Below are 14223 nucleotides of genomic sequence, written 5' to 3'. Positions count from 1 at the left end.
TCTTGACATAAGAAGCGCGGGCAATTATATGACCCCTAGTCACAGCTTTCAAGCATTCCCATATGTTTAAGGGTGAGGTATCGGTATTGTCATTGCACTTCAAGTACTCCACAATACTCCCTTTCAGAGCTATAGAGAAAGAATCATCCTCTAAGAGGCTATCATTAAGTTTCCAGAATTGGACTCCACGATCATAATGTGTAATCTTCAAAGTTAATCCAATGGGGGCGTGATCGGACCAGGTGATGGAGTCTATGAAAGTAGTAGTAATCTGGTTAATAAGCGGTTTCTCCACCAGGAAAAAATCAATTCTGGAATAGGTTTGGTGTGGACGAGAAAAAAATGTATAATTCCTGAGGAAGGATTATGCGTTCTCCACACATCCAGGAGGTCTAACCGCTTAAGAAAATGCTTGAAAGAGTGTCTATCCTTTCCCTTGGTGAGACCCGCTCCCCCAGAATTATCTAAATACGGGTTAATAGTCAAATTAAGATCCCCCCCCCACTAGCAAGTTCCCCTCCACAATAGTTTCAAGCTTCTGTTCCAATCTAAGCAGGAAAGCACCTTGGGAATTGTTAGGGGCATAAACATTAACCAGGGTGAAGACCCCTTCGCCTATACTGAGTATTAAAATTATATAGCGCCCCTCTGGATCACATATACATGCTTTTTGATCAAATATAAGATCCTTATGAATGAGTATACCTACTCCCGCATATTTACTGTATTTTGTACACGCTGCCCAAAATTGGTGTGGATATATGATATTTTTCATCAAGTGCTCGTGCCTGCGCTTCAAATGAGACTCCTGTATAAAGGCTATAGATGTATGTTGACGCTGCAGTTCACTATACAACAACTGACGTTTTCTGTATGAATTAAGTCCCTTAACATTAAGGGATAATATTTGGATGTCAGTCATCGCTAGAAATCCATAATGATACAGGTTATGGTCTGACCAAAACCCTTCATTTTGCCACAGAAACCTACCTTCAGGTCTGTGGGAGCATGAGAGCAACTAGTTAGCACTATGGCTTGCCGTGGTATCCAAAGAATGCCGATTCGTCCCCTGTTCCCCTCCAGTTTACAGTTAGATAAGCCATCCAGAGCAACCCAGAAGCCCCAAAATACCCGCGCAAACAAGCCCACCCTCTGTGGGCCGCTTGCTTTGAATAGAGAGGAAATCACCACCATGTGGAAGGCCCATCCCTCCCCACACAACCCTCATATGAATATAATAATAATACCTGAAAATACACAATCTTTCGATTAACATTATAAGAAACAAAGAGAAACATGTATGTTACCAAACTGCTCGCTCCCATTTTGGTCTTAATACACTTAGATTGCATCCATTGACAGCTGAGTGTCCTTAGTACCATCTATAGGCTGGAAGCGTTAATTGTTGAACTGGCACTGTCTCCGAAGCACCCTCTCGGTATCAGCGAACTCAAGTTGCCCCCATTGGCAACCGTGGGGGTTCCTGCGTGCGCCGCAGCCGACGCCCTCCTTTGTTAACTCGCTGCCATCTGGGGCCTTCCGTACGCCGTTCCAATGCCTGTCCACGGGAGTGTTGCGGTTCAAAACCCGGATAGCCTGCAGCATGTAAGATGGCCGCTCCCTCATGCACTGCCTTTATCTTATGAAAATTGCCCTGGAGCGTAAAGGCTAGACCGAACGGAAATGTCCATCGATATTTGACATTGTCCTTTCGCAAGGCCTCGGTGACCGCTTTCATGTCCTGCCTTTTCCGGATTGTCGATGGGGCAAGATCAGTAAAAATCATGATTTTGTGAGTCTCCCATGTCCAGTCCATCCGTTTGCGGGCCGCCATGGCTACGTGCTCCTTGAGGTTATAATCATGATATTTCACAACTATGTCTCTGGGGCGATTGTCCTGCTTGCTCGATCGATTTTAATAGTAAAGGGAGTGGAGGAATCTTCAGACTGTTGAGACAAGGAATTTAAAAGCATGGTACTTATTTTCACTATGGTTGCTGTGCAGTCCAAATATTCTGGCGTTTCTGGTATGCCGCGGAATTGGAGGTTTTGGCGCCGCGAGCGATTTTCCAAGTCCTCCACCTTTTCAGACAGGGACTCTAGTTCTTGTTGCAGATTTTGTCGCTCCTCCTGCGCCGTTTTTAAGTCGTCCGCTATAGCTTCTGTTTTAGTTTCCACGTCAAATATCCGGCGACCATTATCAGCAATCCCTTCCTTCATCTCTTCTATTGACGCTACTATATCAGCTTTGTAATCTTGCAGGTCTTGCCGCAGGTCCTGCCGGAGTTCGGCGAGCCATCGCTTTAATTACAAACGCGAGGGTAAATCATCATCAAAATGTGTCGGATCCTCTCCCTGCGGACCCTCCGGATCAGTTTCCGCAGAGGCAGCCATTTTGATGCGGCTGGTTCAATCGCGTCTTGTTTTTGGTAAGAAAACTTCCGTAATTCTGTTATTTTTTTTGCGATTGGACATCGGTAGCGATAGCTTGCCAGATCAGTTCACCAAGGAGGCAAAAAGAATCCGCTAATGGCGAAGATTGTGATGGATTAGGAGCTGTGTGGTTCAGGAGCCCTTTCTCACCCCACCATTCACATCGGTGACGTCACTCCTCTCCACTTACCTGGATAAGTCTGAACTTGCATGGCGCATGATTTGTTTTTATACGCGAGCATGTTTTGCACATATATGCATGCTGCTATTTTATAAGCTGTGCATATCGTGAGCACACAGCTTATAAAATAGTGTAGCAATTTTGCGCTTGCCCATATACACGTGTAAATAGGCAAGTTATCCTCATACTGTACCAGCTCCAAATACAGTATCAATGAAATATGAAAACCCTCCAGTAACCATGCAAAGTCCCCACAGAATCATTTAATCTTCTGCACAGTTTCATTTTTCTAACAATTTTTAATATTCTGTACTGTATGTAGCCTTTCCATGTCATACGTATGTGCCGACGCCGCCATTTCCTTTCATGCTTACAACACTATTGGTTGAAGTCATACTAGAACTGAGATTTTGCTGTAAAATGGTGGTACCTGAGCATTTGCCCACTCTCAGAGCCGCTCAGTAAGGATAGCCCTGTTCGGATCCTCCTGTGAGACTGGGAGGAGGGAAAGGAAAGAGATGTACCAGGTGGTTTGATACTATTAAGTCTCTCAGTTTATTCTCGTCTAGAGGCAACCCCAGTGTTTTCTGACCCTTCTCATAAGCATCTCTGATGATCTGAAGGTTGTCAATCTGATAAAGCACAGTGGAACGATAACTGTGAGGGCAACGCTCAAATTATCCTCATTGGGGCAAAGGCCATGTAAACTGGAAAATGCCAATGCTGTGTGGACTTTTCCTCGCCTCCGCTCTAGGCAGCTACAAGCGCATGTGCTGTGGAACAAAGTGCAGATATTCTGTCACACTGAGGGTGATCCATTTTCAAAGAGATGGCTTGTATGGGTGACTTGCTTTCCACCCACAGAAATTGCTTTGAAAATTTAGCCTCAGCATGTTTCGATACACCAGAAGAATGATCAACAATGGGAGGGGGGAGAGAGGCAATACTGCCCCTGAATAGGCCACTGGGGAGCTGCCACCTCGAGTGCTGTGCTCGGTTCTGTGAGATTACACCTTGGCTGAAGGGCCCAAAAGACAGAGGCAGCTCAAACCCAAGCTACTGAAATGATGCGGGGCCTGCACCGTAAGCTCTGAGACTCAGAATATATCCTCTTTAGGAAGAAGGAATAAAGGGGATAGGACAGAAGCTTTCAAATACCCATTAGACTTTAGCAAAGTACAGGAAAGTCTATGCACTAAGAAGCTTGAAGAAAAAGGCTCATGATAAGAAAGCTGGAAGGAGGCTCTAAGAACACGTGAGGCTAGACTTCTTTATTTAATGGCAGTGGGTGCTAGGAATCACCAACCTTCTCCTGAAGTCACATCTAAGGAGTTGGGTTTTCAAGGATATCTGTAATGAATATGCATGAAATAGATTTGCATATATTGGAGACACACACACACACCCCCTTGTGTGCAAATCTGTCTCATGCATATCTATTGTGGCAATCCTGAAAACCCAACTAGACAGGTGTGCCACCAGGAGAGGGTGAGAAACAGTGACCCTGCAGCAGAGAGGACAGAATTCAAACATGCTTGCAAGAAGGGTCAATAAGTAAAACATGGTTTGCTGACCTTTATTTCTACATATTCAAGTGAAAACACATTAGCAACCACAGTACCTTACGCAAGTACGGTTGAGACAGAAAGAGTAGGTTAAGGGCAAAGTAGGAAGATGACTAGAGAGTGTGCAGTCCAAAAATAAAAACCTGCGTTTGTTTCATTTCCTAGGGTATTCATTTAGTTTTCTGTCGTTTTATTTTAGTATATGTTAATTCGATTTAGGGTAAGCTAAAAATATTAGCACTCACTAGAGGAAGCAAAAGAAGAGACAGCATAGCCCTAAAGATTACTGGAGGCAGATTAGTGCCAGCAATGGACGTAAATAGCCGAGGTTATTGGACACACTGGGTGGGCCCAATTATTTTCAGCTGAGGAAACGGCCTAGGCTTTTCTGGTCAAGAAAATAGCCAAACAAAAAAACAAAAAAAAAAAGAAATTTAAAAAAGATGCACGTCTACTGCTTACTTCCTTCATCAACAAAATTTGTCTCAAAACACACTGTGCTGCAATTTGCATTGGGCTGCCAAAAAGTCCCTTAATTCCTCTTTCATTCTTCTGCACATGATATCAGCTGTTGTAATCTTGACTGGTGGGCAGGGAACAGGTATGAGGAGGCGTGAGAGATATTTCTGGCTCTTAGTACCGGTTTTTAGTTTTTTCTTTAACTATGCCACAGAAATAATAGCAATCTATAAGTTTCTCATGAACTGAAAGGGGAAAAAGAAATTGCACATGAAGCAGAAGACGTAGGTATATAATCTGTTACGGTTCTGCAACAAGTGCATGGGCAACAATCAGAACTCATTTTGCAAAAAAAAAAAAAAAGACAATACAAATGTAAAATCATGAGAACACAGTAGGAGAGATACTATATTTTATGATGTAGGCTGTGTCATAGGGCCCTAGGGTTGCCAACTTTTCCCCACAGGTCAGGACTGGGCATTTGAGGACAGAGGGCGATGTTTCTTCCCTCCCCCTTTTTTTTGCATCAATTTGCATTTTTTCGTATCATGCAACTTGGAGCCCATACGGAATTAGGCCTAGTGTAAACTGAAAATGTGCAGTAAACAGACACATGCAAATGAAAATAAAAAATAGGAGGATGTGAGGCATCAAAGTATAACCATTCAATATAAATAACTTCAACTTTATTAATTTTAAGCCAGCAGGAACTACACTTTTTTTTACAATATACAGTTATTGAAGAACAATAATATACAATTATTGAAGTTTTTTTCACTTCAACAACTGTATATTGTAAAAAAGTGTAGTTCCTGCTGGCTTAAAATTAATAAAGTTGAAGTTATGTATATTGAATGGTTATACTTTGATGCCACGCATCCTCCTATTTTTGATTAGGCCTATTGTAACATGCATTGGGTATGGACTTAGCCCTCAGAAATTTATGAGTAAACAGTTACCATTACAATATAGTAAATTCCCATACCAAAACAGGACTAACTGCCAGCAATCAAACAGTAACAACCCTACCTATGAAAAAGCAACATTGCACATATTAAACCAGGCCCTAAGAGAGCAACACACCCCCTAAAGGAAAACAGACCAAGCCAAGCTTCTTTTCTGGTGTAGGGATCTAAAACCTATTTACTTTCTAAATAAACTGAACTACATGCTAGCAGAATAAATACCTCATATCTTGATTAAACATGCAGAACTCAGCCAGATCTTCACTAAATACAAACAAATAGATCATGAAGTATAAATAGAAAGTATGCTGACGAAAAATGAACTGGATACTACAAGCTGTATGCAGTGCAATAATGGAAAAACAGAAACATCACCATTCCTCAAAGCATCAAACCATAAAATCAAGAAAAACAAAACATAATAGTAAAATCATAAATAAAAATAATATTTCAAAACAACTGACAAATAGAATATCCAATAATTAAAAACTCATTTCTTAAAAATTCCTAAACACTGACAACATACTTCAAAACAGGATTCATATCAATTAACACCCAATAGTTAAAACTAATACTGATTAAAAACATCTTCCAACTCCCCATACCTGGGAATTTTTTTTTTTTTTTTAGTCATCCTGAGAATGAAATCCACTTTGAAGTGGCTGAAAGGGGGAAACTGAAACCAAATAAATTATCGTACATTAGTTAGGGGTGGAGGGTGTGCACAGACTCTCCCTCATAACATACCCGCACTCTGTAACACACATGATTACTCACACACAGGCTCAATCAAAGCTGGATTAAAAAGCGGGAATGTACACACACACTGACCCTCACACACTCTCAATTCACATGCTTGCTGACACATTCTCACTGTCTCTCACATGCTCTTTTATGCACATGCATGCTGACACACATCACAGGCTCTCACACCACATGCTGACTCACACATACATACACACTGTTTCTCTCGCACATGCTGTCTCACTCTCACATACACAGGCTCTCTCACTCCCACATGCTGTCTTGTTCAAGCACAGGCTCTCAGTGACACATGCTGTCTCTCTCTCACACACACACACAGAGGCTCTCACATGTTGTGTCTCCAAACATTCAGACTCTCACTCTCACACACAGACACATATTACATATGCAATCTTTCGACTCACTCTCATATACACATACACACTCTACAGGACATCAGCCTCTCTCTTGCCTCTGGGCCTCCTCGCACAGTTTTAATGTGGGAAGTAACTACACTTTTTTCACGGTTGCAGCCGGGCCGCACACTTTCACCCCCATAGCACCACGGGAAAAGGTTATTTCCCACATTATCGCCCGCAGTGCTGCCGGGCCATAACCCCACTCAAACCCCGCCCACACTTCTCCCCCTTCCCCTGATTTAAATTGTACCACCGCGATAACAGCACATCGCAGTTTAAAGAATGACCCTGTAAGATGGGATGCTCTCTGCGTAGGCCCTCTGGGAGCTCTCCTGGAGCTCCTGGCACAGTTAACACAGTACTGCAGGAGTGTCTCTAATAGGTCTTCCACGGGTTTTGACCTGATGCTCACCATAGAGCAGACCTACTGCCCGAGTGCTCAATGAGCTCAGTATCAGAAACCTCAACCCCAACAGATGACTTTCTGAAATGCGCTCTCTGTGGTTCCATGTTCTGGAAACCTACTGGCAAGGACGATGAATCCCCCAGAGAAAGAAACATGCTTTTAGTGGGTCCATTCCCAGGTTTCTGTGACTTATTGTAGCACTGCTGGCTTGCACAACTGCAACGGATGTTCTTGCATTCATGCACCCAGCCTCAGCTGCTCATCCTAGACGTCAGCCTACCTTAAAGTCATTGTTGTATCTGCCAAAATTCACTCTGCCCAGATTTTCAACCAAGAGATCCAGAGCTGCCCCAGCCTTCCCAGTTATATTCAGGAAGAGGTTCTTGTCCCTTTCAAGCACTCCCTGGGGAACCTATTGAGAAAGAGTAAAAAAAAAACCAAAAAAACAAATTAAGCAAATTCTAGCATAAACATACCAGCAAATGATAGGCAAAAATAATGCATACACTGCTTCGTCAGCTTGCAGGGAATTATTCTGCACTCCAATTTCTCCTTGTTTTTATGAAACACTGCAGGGACAATTTTCACAGCTATTTACATGGGTAACCTGCATTTTGCCCACATAAATCAGACTGTCTGAATACTGCCCTCCCTCAGCATGGCTAAAAGTGCACATGAGGTTCCACAACACACAAATTTTCAGCCACATTATGAGATGATCCTGAGGTATTTCAAAAATCCATACATGTTGTTTTCCATGAAAAAACAAAACAAGTATCCGCACATAAAAGGTGGTGCAAATGTTCGTTGGAGGTCTGTACCCACGAAGTTTCTTTTTGAATTCTTTATTTATTGAATTTTTTCATTCACTTATACAGTAAGATGAAAAGGAGTACAACAATGTAAAAACATCATAATGAAAAGACGAAGTTTCAAGTGAAAAAGTATGCGTGGACTTTTCCTTCCAAGAACTAGTGTTAAAGCCCGCAGGTAAAAAGTACCGGTACCTGCAAATTTTCTCCCAATGCGGACATTTTGTAAATTGGCCCCCTGAATGAGGTTAAGCACACCGTACGAACCGATTCAGTACGAAAAAGCAAGAAATAAAAAGGTCCCTCCCAAATGGGGGATGAACATTAACATGGCCCACATCAACGCAAACATTGTGCTCACTTTTCACCTGCAGTCTTTGCGCCAATTTTCAAAGGGAAAGTATGGATAGACTTTGGTTATGAAAATTGCCCCGAGTATTAAGCATGGTCACTTCCACCTGCTATCAGCACAGGGGAGAATTTTGCTTGAAAAGTATGCATGGAAATTGGAAAATGCTTCTCCCACCACTTCTCAGCACGGCTAGAAGTCCGCGCTCTGTTCATGGTTACTTTAAAAAAAGACCAAATCAGATCCTTAACTGAATAGTGCCTTCGGTATTCAAACAACTGAGAGCTTTATCAATCACATCAAAATATTGACGCATGCCGCTGAAGGCCAATTTCTACAGGTTTTTTTTTTCTAAATTGTACAAGAATGAATACCAAACGACATCCTCTTGATCTACTCTGGATATTATGCTGAATCAGCCATTTATAAGCTTGGGGAGGGCAATTTCTGAAATTATTGACTTGGATGACATGGCCTGACAGAAAACTGCCCATCTCAAAAACGCAGTTGGAAGATCTTCTGCAGGCACTCTCTCTATCTACCTTGATTGCAGCTAGGTAGAGAGTGCATCAAGCTAGGTAGAGAGAACATTGGACAAATCTACTCTTTTTTTTTTTTTTTTTTTATTATTTTACCTTTCATCACTCCAAATGACATAAAATCTTCACTGATTTCTACTGTGCTGTTCGTACCTATGACTGTGCATGTAAAACTGCCCCCCAAAACTCACCCAGAGTTCATAATGCTCCCTCTTACAGTAGTATAAAAAGTTAACTTATATGTGAGCCTACACAGAAACTCTCTCTCTCCTCCTCTCCCCTCTCAACCTGGCCATTTGCGATAAAAAAAAACATGGTTTCAGCCGGTAATGCACAGCTAACACAGGCATAATGCAGAGAAAAAAGGGATAGTTATTTACAGCATTAAAACCTGCGTGGTGTGCATTACTCTATCACATGCCACGTTAGCCAACCTCATTTCCATTTACTCCGCCCAAACTCCTCCCATGCGAATACAAATTTTAAATTTGCATATGCATTTTGCGATGCGATATTTATCGTGTACGTTACGGCGTTATCACGGGCATTAGGGCCCTAACACAATTAGATCAATGACCCTGTTAGCTGGATAATGTTGAATATCAGCATTAGCTGGCTAACTTGGAGCTCTCTGTTGTATGCATTTTTTCCCCATGGATACAGAATGGGAGAAAACCTTTAGTAAACAGGCCCCTTAGCCAGATAACTTTATTCTGTCCCTAGATAACATGGAGGCATTCAGCATGCAGGAATTTTCAAATCCCACTGAATATTGATCTTATAAGTTAGTCCAGTTTAAACCCTCTTCTGCTTCAGTATTAGCTGCTTATGTTTTTATCTTAGCTGACAAAATATCCTATTTGAAGTTAAGAAACTACTCAGCCTTGCCTGCTGTAACATTTCTGTACCCTAGTCTATGAATTACAAAATGTTAGAAGCTGAGAGGTCGATGTTCAAAGCCTTTGTGTAGGCAAATTTTTGAGTTATATGTATATAAGCCAAGTTTGAAATTTTACCTTGCTGACCACATACATTTTTTTGCACAACTTTCTGTACTTACAATATTTAATCGGGACAAAAATGGACATCAATGAAGGTGCTCTAGGGGCAAGACTAAATTTAAACAGTAAGCACACATTTTCAGGCTGATGCAATATTAGCGTGGGGAAACAGGCACTCATGATTGAGCCCAAAGTGTGCCAATTTAATATTTACATCGGCTGCCGCAGTAAAAAGCAGGCTCTAGGGGAAACTGTGCGCCCCTAACGTCTCCTCTGCAGCAGGCGCCCAGGAGAGGTTGGCTGTCAGCCAGTTAGGAAAACGGATGCTCAATTTTATGAGCGTCCCTTTTCCTAACCTGTTGTTGGAGTCAGTTTTTGTTACTTTTGCTAAAGATGTACAGAGTTTTCACCCAGACACAGACTAGTTTGAAGGCCACAGGCCAACCTCCGAGTGAACTCCTATTTACTGTCTTGTACTGTGACATTTTTATGAACAGGCAAGAGTCTGTTTATTTAGTTATTCCACTAAGTCTATGATGAGAAAACTAGCAGTTAACTTATACTAAAACTGTTGCGGCCACGGTCGAGAGTGCCACGACCGGGACCTTACCTTCTGTGTTGGGCTCCGGTTCGGGGGGGTGCCGCGGTGGGCACCGGGTTCCGGTCGGCTGCCGCGTGGCGCTGGTGGGCCGGCGGGATACATCTTCGGCGGCATCTCCACAAGGGAGACGCTGTCGCCTCGCTGTTATAGCCCCTTTTCCCTGGGTGTGCGCATGCGCGAAAGGCTGGGAGTTAAAGGGCCTTTCCTGCCTTGGGTGCCCCGCCTCCCTTTCTGATGTCAGATGCCCTGCCTCCCTTTCTGAAGTCAGATGCCAGCAAATACTTAAGACTGGCATCTGCCTCAGCTTTCTGCCTTGCAACAAGTTTGCTGATCGTTACAGTGTGCCTCTGGAGTTCCTGCTTGTAATTGTTCCATTTGCCTGCTTCAGTTCCAGTCTTGATCCTGGTTCCTGTTCCAGTTGCCTGCTTCAGTTCCAGTCCTGGTTCGTGTCCGCCTTCGGTGCCAGCCTTAGTCCTGTTCCAGACTTGCCTGCCTTGACCTCGGATCTTCTCATCGGATTCTCCTCTCGCTTAAGTCCCAGCGGCCCGGCTCCTACGGGCTCCTCCCGGGGGAGCGTGGGCTTCCAGGGTGAAGATCCTTCTTTTCAAGCCGTCCAGTATCTGCCTCCCAGCCTGTTTCACTAGTCCGGAGACTATTTCCATCTTCTCCGTCAGGCCGGCCTAAGAGTCCACTAAACCGCTTTAACAAAGCGGTGAGAGAAGAAATGAAGACCACACAGCTGTGCCTGAATTCTGATAAGAACTCAGAGGGAGGAAACACCACTGCTTCCACAAGCCTTCGTAATGTATAAGGAGAGAAAGAGAGAGCCCTGGATATAATGGTACGGCTGATCCTTTGGAAATGTAAGCATTTTATAATCTATGTAGCAATTGTTATTATCTACCATTACTTCTTCTACAGGATCTGATTTTATTTGTTCTATCCTCCTATCACTCAAATAAAAACTTACTTTCTTACCTGGAACCGTGATTTACTGAATCCAAGTTTGTGTGTGGCTCTTTGTGTAGGGGATAAGCTCCTACACAAGCCCCCAGGTATAATCCCAGTAATTGTTTTTATATGGGATAAGCCCCTTAGGTAGCCCCAGTGTAAACCTCAGTGAGATTAGCCCCCACCAGGTCAGAGCCCCTGGGCAGGATTGCAGTGTACATGGTCTGAACCTGTAACACCTATGCACATACACAGGTTAAGGAAATGGACGCTCAATTCCTAACCTGACCGCTGGCACAATTTTTTTTTTTTTAATTGATCCTTCGACTTAATTAATTAATGCCTGCTCCGGGCAGGTGTTAATTTCTGAGTGTAAAAATGTGCACGTCGTGCGCATTTTTTTTTTTTGGATCTGGAGAAAACAGCTAATAGCCTCATCAACATGTGTTTGCATGTCAGGAGCTCTTAACAGCTTTGTGGGAGGGTTGGACACACATTTTGGATGCGCTAATCCCCTTTCTAGCATAAGGGGTTGTTGGATGCACGTCCAAAACGCACATCCAACCACAGGTTAACCAGTGTGCTCAGCTGAGCGCACTGTATTGCAGCGGCCTGATTGAGTGCTCTCTGGCTAAACTTATGTGCAAAAGTCTAGTAGGGAAAAACAGCTATCCTAATTTTATTGGAGTGTATTCAGCGAGAGGCTTGTGCACAGAAGTCCTACTGAGTATCTGTGAAAAGTTCTGTGCATAAGTTTTCTCCAGATAAATCTTGAGGGTCACCTCATCGCTGAATATTGACCTCTCAGTAACACTGATTTCAGGACAACACTGTTATATATGAATCCAGAAGGAGCGCCGACAGTGGAACCTTCATCTGCAGATGGTAAGTCTGGACTTGCTGGGAAGAAGGGCTTAAATTCTGAGACAAAATTTAAAAGAAATAATTCCTGCAGGGTTAAACTATCACTGGCTGTTTATAGTGTGTTAGTTGTAAGGTTAGCATTTGTTTGCCTGTGTCAGTTATTTTTTTATTTTTATTTTTTACCAGTGTTAGAATTGTGAGTTTGCAAAAGGCCACTTATTTGATTTGAGAAGGTGAGAGTACTGGTTCTTGGGCAACTAGTTACTAGTCTGATCCCCCACCGACCCCCATTTCCCCACTCACCTCATCTCATTTTTTTCATATATAGATGATCACCCCCACTAAGATGGAAGTCTTCAAAATATGGCAGTTACTGAAAATAATATTAAATTAACAGAGGCCTATATTCAACCACGGAGCGGCTAGTTAAGTTAGTTGGATATAGCTATCTAGCTAACTTAACGGGGATATATTAAAGTTATCCGGTTATTTCAACCAGCTAACTTTAGGACAGCCCTATGAGCCAACAAAAGCTAGCCGCATTGGTTAAGTGGCTAACTCTGAATATCTGAGTTAGCCATATAACTTACGAGGCTAACTCTGGCCTGCCCATCCCCGGAATGCCTCCCACTTATGTGCCCAAATTCTTGGTGCACATCGAGATGTTCGCCTAGAATATCGCTGGCTAGCCATTTAGATGGATAACTTTTCACTTATCCATCTAAATGGCTTTTGAATATCACCTCCCTGATTTTAGTGATTGACTAACTTTAGTCCTGCTGCTGGTCATTCACTAACTAACATTAATCACCCAGAGGGTAATAGTCAGTCACTGGCTGGACTGCAAAGGAACAGCTAGATTCATTAAAAAGTGTTACTAATGCATTGAGAACACCTGCAATAACAAAAAGGGGCGTTTATGGAAATTTTTGAATTACCGCACCACGCAGTAACTTACCGCTTCGCATCGGTAGTATCACATGGTATGGTAACAGAACAAGAGAGCGAGAGAGGGAGAGAGCGAGAGATGCATGCGTTATGCTATCGCCAAGTGAGATAATAACCCTCATTTAACTAAATCCCACCCAAATCCCTCCCTGATCCCACCCCTCCAAAAATCTGCATTCACGCCATGCATGATTTTATTTATATATTTATTTAACTTATGCATGCATTAATGCCATAACGCATTTTGATGAATGACCCGGTTAGTCAGATAAACTTATTCGGTTAACGTTGAAGGGATATTCAGTAGTATAGCCACAATATTGAATATAACCGGCTATCTTAAAGATAGCCAGATAACTTTATCAGACTAACTTTAGGACAGTTCTTTGGTGCAACCAGAATGAGCCGGACAAGTTATATAGATAAAACTTACTTGGATAATTCAACACCTTCCAGAAACACCCCCGAAACACCCCTACATTATCCGGCTAAATTGCCAAATAATGAGAGATTTAGCTAAAGTTTAGCCAAATTAGTGCCCAAAATATTTAAAAAATCAGAATTTGTCCACATAGCTTGTGAGTTATCCAGCTAAATAAGGTGCCCCTAGTTGTCAATTAAAAACCATAGATTAAAAAAGACACCTAATAAATACATTTTAAAACAATCACATTTAGCAACACAGACATACCTACTCCTTAATCAGTCTTTAAGACTGTAGCAACAAAATAAGATGCAGACAGAAGCCAAGCAGCAAGATGGGGGCGCTATTCAGTCTCTTGCACAGAGTGCCACATGTATGATTATCTACCTGTCGGTGAGAGGGTGTATGTGTGCCCCCAGTGCAAAGAGATCCCGGCTCTCAGAAAACGGGTCCTATCTATGGAGGCCAGAGTGGCAGACCTGGAGGAGCTGAGGCACACAGAGAGGTATATAGAGGAGACCTTCAGGAACATAGTAGAGCAGTCCTAACCCCAGTCTAGCAG

General features: G+C 42.8%; 1 protein-coding gene across 1 annotated transcript in view; it reads right to left on the bottom strand.

Moving 5' to 3' along the window:
* GLB1 (galactosidase beta 1) overlaps positions 1–14223 on the bottom strand; it is a 110551-nt gene that overhangs the window by 20111 nt on the left and 76217 nt on the right. The window contains exon 14 of the mRNA XM_029589648.1: positions 7453–7584. Coding sequence (XP_029445508.1) covers positions 7453–7584 — 132 coding nt within the window. The remainder of the gene's footprint in view (positions 1–7452; positions 7585–14223) is intronic.

This window comes from Rhinatrema bivittatum, chromosome 2 (genome assembly GCF_901001135.1).
Source record: "Rhinatrema bivittatum chromosome 2, aRhiBiv1.1, whole genome shotgun sequence".
Lineage (NCBI taxonomy): Eukaryota > Metazoa > Chordata > Amphibia > Gymnophiona > Rhinatrematidae > Rhinatrema > Rhinatrema bivittatum.
This window is presented reverse-complemented; position numbering and strand designations above follow the sequence as displayed.